The sequence below is a fragment of the Rhinopithecus bieti genome, unplaced genomic scaffold, assembly GCF_001698545.2.
Source record: "Rhinopithecus bieti isolate Rb0 unplaced genomic scaffold, ASM169854v2 scaffold_12070, whole genome shotgun sequence".
In the NCBI taxonomy this organism is placed as follows: Eukaryota; Metazoa; Chordata; class Mammalia; order Primates; family Cercopithecidae; genus Rhinopithecus; species Rhinopithecus bieti.
Genome location: NW_016807449.1, coordinates 1,133,615 through 1,141,219, shown reverse-complemented (window position 1 = coordinate 1,141,219; position 7,605 = coordinate 1,133,615). Strand labels below are relative to the sequence as shown.

At 52.5% G+C, this 7,605-nt stretch overlaps 1 protein-coding gene across 5 annotated transcripts in view; it reads right to left on the bottom strand.

Annotated features, from left to right (window-relative positions):
* SYT3 (synaptotagmin 3) overlaps nucleotides 1-7,605 on the bottom strand; it is a 20,787-nt gene that overhangs the window by 9,702 nt on the left and 3,480 nt on the right. For all 5 annotated transcript variants that reach the window (XM_017882247.1, XM_017882248.1, XM_017882251.1 and 2 more), the window contains 2 exons: nucleotides 2,653-3,178; nucleotides 179-566 (listed from right to left, as the gene is read on the bottom strand). In XM_017882247.1, the coding sequence (XP_017737736.1) occupies nucleotides 179-566; nucleotides 2,653-3,178 (914 nt within the window). The remainder of the gene's footprint in view (nucleotides 1-178; nucleotides 567-2,652; nucleotides 3,179-7,605) is intronic.

Genomic DNA, 7,605 nt, shown 5'->3' with positions numbered 1-7,605 from the left:
AAACCCAGGAGTCCAGGCCCCCAGCTGCTGCTTCCTCAGACCCAGGAGTCCAGGACCCCAGCCCCTCCTCCCTCAGACCCAGTAGTCCAGACCCCAGCCCCTCCTCCCTCAGACCCAGGAGTCCAGACTCCTAGCTCCCTCTCTGTGGGACCCCAGTGTCCAGCCTGCTGCTCCGGACCTTGGTCTGAAATTTTTTCTTGCGGTCAGGCAGCAGGTAGATCTTGACGTAGGGATCTGAGAAGCCGTTGGAGTCCTTGGCAGGGAGGTCCAGGGCCTGCAGGATCCTCACCACCAGCTGGTCTGAGCCATAGAGGTACCGCAGGGCGAAGCTGATGCGGCCACAGGGTGCCCCTGTGCCTGCTTCTCCGGAGCCTGGGGCGCCCCCGCCCCGCCGGCCACCAGGGCCAGTCCCCTGGTACAGCTCGGGCTTAATCTGCCCAATGAGTTTGGCTTTTTCCTCGCCGCCAGGCAGGGGTAAGGGCAGGGCGGGTGGCCGCTCCTCACTGTTGGGGTCCGGCTGGGAGGTCAGAGTCTGCTGGGTGAGGGGTCGGGGCAGGGCTGGGTACCTGTAGGGGTGGGGAGACCAAGGTGAGGTCAGTGACTCTGATCTTTGCATGCAGAGACCTGAGAGATTCCTTCCTGCCTTTCCCTCTGTCCCCCAGCCAGGTGGCCACAAGTCCCCTCCTTTGATCACTGTGTGAGCTTGAGGGAGCCACTGGGCTCTCTGAGCCTCAGTTTCCCCATTGATATCTGGGGGCATTCCCTCCCTCCCTCCCTTTCTTCTTTCTTTCCTTCTTTCCTTCTTTTTTGAGACAGAGTTTTGCTCTTCTCGCCCAGGCTGGAGTGCAAAGGCATGATCTCAGCTCACTGCAATCTCTGCCTCCCAGGTTCAAGCAGTTCTCCTGCCTCAGCCTCCAGAGTAACTGGGAGTACAGGTGTGTGCCACCATACCTGGCTAATTTTTATATTTTTAGCAGAGACGGAGTTCCACCATGTTGGTCAGGCTGGTCTCAAACTCCTGACCTCAGATGATCTGCCTGCCTCGGCCTCCCAAAGTGCTGGGATTACAGGCATGAGCCACCGCACCCAGTCTCATTCTCCCCATTTCAAAGCTAGCTCCAGCCCATACCTGTGAATGCACCAGCTTTCAGTAACCTCCTTTGGACCTCAAGCTGGTGACCAAGGATGCTTCTCCATGGACCCCCGACACCCCACATAACACAGACCTTCCTTGAACCCTCTTCTGCCCTTCTCTTAATCTCCCCAGCCGTCTCTCCTCTCTATGCCCACTGTCCTGGTCACAGTCAGGCCTTGTGCTCTCCTGAACTCTCAGCCTCCAGTGTCCCCCTCCAGCCCACCCCATGTGGCCCCACAGGGTTCCTTCTACACCCAGAGCTGACTCTGCCCCTCCCCTGCTCACAGCCCTCCCATGGCTCTTCAGTGCCCTCAGGACAAAGTCCCAGAGCCTCAGCCTGGCACTCAAAGCCCCGTGTGGTCTGGTGTGCGTAGCCACATCTCTCAAGTTTTCTTTTTTTCTTTTCTTTTCTTTTTTTTTTTTTTGAGATGGAGTCTCGCTCTGCCGCCCAGGCTGGAGTAGAGTGTGCAATCTTGGCTCCCGGGTTCAAGAGATTCTCCTGTCTCAGCCTCCTGAGTAGCTGGGATTCCAGACACATACCACCACGCCCAGCTATTATTATTTTTTGTATTTTTAGTAGAGACGGGGTTTCACCATATTGGCCAGGCTGGTGTCAAACTCCTGACCTCAAGTGATCTAGCCACCTTGGCCTCCCAAAGTGCTGGGATTACAGGCATGAGCCACCGTGCCCGGCCTGAAGTTTTCTTTTTTTCAAACTTATTCTCATGCCTTGGTGACTAAGGCATGGTGCCCTGGCTGTCCCCTTGGTGTGGGCTGTCCCCACAATGCACTATGATCTCGTTCTCCTCTTGTCTTTGCCTGGGCCGCTCCCTTCACCTGGAATGCCCAGGTCACAGCCCTGCCTCTTTGCCTGACTAACTCTCCCTCAGCCTGCGGGTCTCAGCTGAGACACCTCCACCTCCAGGAAGCTTCCAGCCTTCTCCCAGCTGTGGTCCCCTGAGCCGCTTTCCTGCCTCACCAGCCCAGCTACACCAGGACAGCCAGTCTGGGGGCCGCCTCCCCTGCACTGTGAGGAACAGGAGGGCAGAGTCCGGTGTTTTCCTAACACCCCGCTCAGGCCTAGTTTATGTTAGTGCTCAATATACATTTACAGGTATATTGAGGAATAATGAAGGACGGAACTCCGGGTCCCACTACCAGTCCTGGCTTAGAGTGAAAGGGAGTGAATTGCCTTGTGCCACAGGGACTTGGGGATCCAACCTCATTCTCCTCTACTTTCCTGTCCTGAAGTCCTGTCCCCAGTCTCTTCCCTCTGGACCGAGGAATTCAGGCCCCCAGTCCCCTACTCCTTCGGGTCCAAGGGGTCTAGACCCCATAGCTCCAACCTCCCTCAGACCCAGGAGTCTAGGGCCCCACCCTCCTCTTTCCCTAAGATCCAAGAGTCAATACCCCGATTCCCCTCCAAATCCCGAACTCATAAGAACCATAGATGGGAAAGAGACACAGAGGAGGAGCAGAAGTTCAGAGTGGACCCCCAGCCCAGTATCCTCTCTCACCTGGTGGTGGGTGCCAGGCTTGTGACCTGCTGATGTGACTGGGCACTGGGCAAGCCCCCACCACTGGGGGGCAGCAGGAGCAACCCAGAGCCTGCTCCCCCCTCGGAGGGCAGCTCAGGGGATGTTTGGCTCGGTTTGACCCCAGCGGCCACTGCAGCTGCTGCAGCCTCTGGATACGAGTCCATGTCCAAGTAGGAGGGCTCAGGGGTGTCAGAACCCCCCAGGCTGCCTGGCTCCAGCAGCTCAGCAAAGGGTGGATGGTGGGTGGTGTGGGCATGGTGGTGTGGGCCGCCCAGCAGAGGATGGCCACCCAGGCCAGCACCCAGGTGGTGCCCGCCGCCGCCTACCAGGCCTGCCAGCCCGACACCAGGGCCCAGGTCTTTGCGCAGGGGGCCACCACCTACTGCCGAGCCTCCCTTGTCTCGCCAGGGCACCCAGCACAACTTCCAGGACACGAAGAGAGAGACACCCAGAAGGACAATGCCACAGAAAGTCACGATGACCGACAGCAGGCTCACGGAGATGTCTGGAGAGAATGAGGACAGAGGTAGGGGTCAGGATGGGGTCACAGTACCTCCTCCCTCTGCTGTCCCCGAAGAGTTAACCCTTCATATTTGCCATGCAATCGTCCATGCAATCGCAAGTGCCAGGCACTTTGCACGTATTACTTAATATATGTTCTACAACTCTACAAGGTAAGTATTGTATTTTTTTTTTTTTTTAAGAGATGGAATCTCTGTTACTCAGGCTGGAGTGCAGTGGCATGATCATAGCTCACTGCAGCCTCGAACTCCTGGGCTCAAGCAATCCTCTCACCTCAGCCTCCCAAGAGGCTGGGACTACAGGTACTTGCTATCACACCTGGCTAACTTTTAAATTTTTTTTGTAGAGATGAGGTCTTGCTATGTTGCCCAGGCTGGTCTCGAACTCCTGGCCTCAAGCAATCTTCCCACCTCGGCCTCCCAAAGTGCTGTGATTACAGATGTGGCCACTGTACCCAGCCCAGTATTTCTACATAATCATTTTAAAGATGAGGAAACTGAGACACAGAGAGATTCAGTGATTTGTTTAAAGTTTTACAAGTAACAAATGACAGATCTGAGATTTGAATCCAGCAGTCTGTCTCCAGATTTTATTCTCTTAATCACTAGACTTTGCTGCCTCTCTATAAGAGAACACAACATGTGAGGTAGCACCAAGGTCCTGCACTGATTTGCTAGAATCATTGACTCACAGAACTCAGGAAACTGTTTTTGTTTGTCTGTTTGTTTGTTTTTGAGATAGAGTTTCATGACACAGTTAGGCAGGTCAGGGTTTAAATCACGCTTGCTGTGTGGCCTTGGGAACGTATCTTAACCACTCTGAACCTTACACTTCCCATTTCCCAAGTAGGAAAAATCAGTTCTTCTCTCTTATAGTAGTCTGAAGGAATGCAGAAGGTAAATCACATGTGGAAGATAATAACAAACATATCTTGAGGGATGATTACATACCAGATATCTCAGTACTTTATAGGGGTCAGGTTATTTAAGCCTGCCAGGCACTACATGAGGTTAGCAACATATTTATCCCTGTTTTCCACAAAAGAAAACTGAGATTAGTGTAACTGTAATCATCTGCTCAAAGTTCATAGCTGGTAGGTGGTAGAGTCAGGATTTAAGCCTCGGAAGCCTGGCTTCAAAGCCCATGGTCTTCACCATGATGCTGTCACACCTCAATGCTTCCCAATAAATGGTAGTTCAAATGTGAATTTTTATTAGAATAATAAATCCTATTGCTGCCACCATGTGTGTCCAACACCATCAACACCATAGCTAACACAATCTGAATGCCACATATGTGCTGATATGCCTTGCAGAGAAATCCAAGTACAGAATTGTTCTTACAACCAAAGCTTTTGGGCTTCCTCAGTAATTGGTACAAGAAGTGGGGTTTTTCAGAAATGACCTTCAAGGAATGGGAATTCGTTTTGAAATGGACTTCTGGGTGTTGGCAAAGTGAAAGGGAAAATCCCTACTCCAAACAGACAGTGGGTTATGGTGGGGAAGCAGGTAGGAAGGCCATTGCCAGCAAGGACAGCTGAGTGGAACGGCTGTGTCCAGTTACATTAGGGGACACACAGCAGGAAGGGGATGCCTTCTTGTCCTGTACTGCTCAGTGAATCTATAGTGGTGTGTGACATTAAACCTTATGACATTATATAACTTTGAAATGACGTATCCCATTTTACATATAAGAAAACAGGCTCTGAGAGAGAGGAAGTGGCCCTGCAGGGACATATACCAGCCACTGGCAGAACTCTGGGTTTCCTTCTCCCCTCCCTCTTAGGGTGCTTTATTTATGTATGTATTTATTTTATTTTTTTGGAGGCAGAGTCTTGCTCTGTCGTCCAGGCTGGAGTGCGGTGGTGTGATCTCGGTTCACTGCAGCCTCCACTTCCGAGGTTCAAGCACTTCTTGTGCCTCAGCCTCCTGAGTAGCTGGGACAACAGGTGGGCACCACCATGCCTGGCTAATTTTTGTATTTTTGGAATAGACGGGGTTTTGTTATGTTGGCCAGGCTGGTCTCGAACTCCTGGCCTCAGATCCATCCACCTCAGCTTCCCAAAGTACTGGGATTACAGGCATGCACCACCATGCCTGGCCAGACTGCTCCTTTTTTTTTTTTTTTTTTGAGACAGAGTCTCGCTGTGTCACCCAGGCTGGAGTGCAGTGGTGCGATCTCGGCTCACTGCAAGCTCCACCCCCTGGGTTCCTGCCATTCTCCTCCCTCAGCCTCCCGATAGCTGGGACTAAGGTGCCCGCCACCATGCCCGGCTAATTTTTTGTTTTTGTGTTTTTAGTAGAGATGGGGTTTCACCCGTGTTAGCCAGGATGGTCTCAATCTCCTGACCTTGTGATCCACCCACCTCAGCCCCCCAAAGTGCTGAGATTACAGGTGTGAGCCACCGCACCCGGCCCAGAGTGCTCCTTTTTAAGTGACCAACACTCACTGAGCATTCTGGGAGGCCTGTTAGAAACCAGAGGCAAGGACTTTACCAGCCTCCTGAACACAGGGTGAGTTGAGAAAACAGGGTCACTATGGAGAAAAATTAAACAGATGCTTTCCCCTATTGCCAGCCTGATTCAGACCCTGTTCAACTGAGAACATGGATCCCACACACCCTGACAGGTTCGCCATTCCTGTCTGCACAGACTGGGGAGCTATTTGGGCGTGGAGAGGTGGTGTAGTTGTGCAGCAGAAGATTCACCTTGTCCAAAGAAAGGTTTGGCCCTTGATCAGCTCCTGGGAGGGAACCTCTAAGTCCAGGGAATGTCCTGCCTGATTAGAGTGTCTTTGTTTACCTGGAGCCTTGGATCATGCGGCATAGTCTATGCTAACACTGTGATGTATGCTGGAGGCCTCCGGCTCAACCTCTGGAGGAGCTGGAGACTGAAGTCAGCCACACCAGCAATCAGCCATGTATATGGGACTGGCCCCCAATAAAAACCTTGCACATCAAGGCCCAGGTGAGTTTCCCTGGTTCGTAATAGACTGTGCATGCTGTCACACGTCATTGCAGGGAAAATTAAGCACTGTCCATGTCACTCCACTGGGAGAGGATGACTGGAAGCTCACACCTGCTCTGTCCTGGATTCTGCCCTGGGTGCCTCTTCCCTTACTGACTTCAGTCTGTATCGTTTCACTGTAATAAATCATAACCATGAGTATAACAGTTTCTGGCCAGGCACAGTGGCTTATGCCTGTAATCCCAGCACTTTGGGAGGCTGAGGCAGGTGGATTACTTGAGGTCAGGAGTTCGAGACCAGCCTGGCCAACATGATGAAACCCTGTCTCTACCAAAAATACAAAAAAAAAATTAGATGGGTGTGGTGGCAGGCACCTGTAATCCCAGCTACTCGGGAGGCTGAGGCAGAAGAATCAGTTGAATCTGGGAGGCGGAGGATGCAGTGAGCCGAGATCCCACCATTACACTCCAGCCTGGGCAACAAGAGTGAAACTCTATCTCAAAAACAGACAAACAAAAACAGCTTCCTGAGTTCTGTGAGTCAATGATTCTAGCAAATCATTGAAGCTGACGGTGGTCATGAGGACCCCCAAACTACAGTGCTGTACTAGACGACGCAGGATTCAATTCTGCCTCTGCTACCATCGAGCCTCTGGGCAAGTGACTGCTGCTCTCTCGGCCTTATCCCTCATGACTGTCACCTGGACATCCTGCACGTGAGGAGCCAGGCCCTGCCCTGGGGCTCAGCAGGTGCAACCGTGGTTGTAATCACTCAGCACATGCCCCCTCTCGTCAGCGTTTCCTCATCCAGGCAACGGCACTCATAATGTTCCCTCGTTCCCAGAACCCTGCTGCTTTCTAGCTGTGTGACCTTGGACAGGTCACTTCACCCTTCTCAGCCTCAGTTTCCTCTGTTGAAAATGGGGATTATATGTTCCACAAAGGGTCACTGTGAGTAATCATTGAGATGTGCAAAGGGCCTCACGTGCTGCCTAGACCACAATGGGTGCCCAGTAAGCGAATCCCAGCATTGAGTGAATGACCACTGCGTGCCCAGCATTGTTCTAAGTGCTTCCTGGGTGTTGCATCATTTAAGCCTTTCATCTGCTCGATGAAGCATCCCTTTTATTATCCCCATTTTCCAGATGAGGAGACTGAGGTCCAGAAGTAGAGTCACTTACCTACAGCCATGCAGTTATTAAGAAAGTAAGGGAGGGCCGGGCGCGGTGGCTCAAGCCTGTAATCCCAGCACTTTGGGAGGCCGAGACGGGCGGATCATGAGGTCAGGAGATCGAGACCATCCTGGCTAATACGGTGAAACCCCGTCTCTACTAAAAAATACAAAAAACTAGCCGGGCGACGAGGCGGGCGCCTGTAGTCCCAGCTACTCGGGAGGCTGAGACAGGAGAATGGCGTGAACCCGGGAGGCGGAGCTTGCAGTGAGC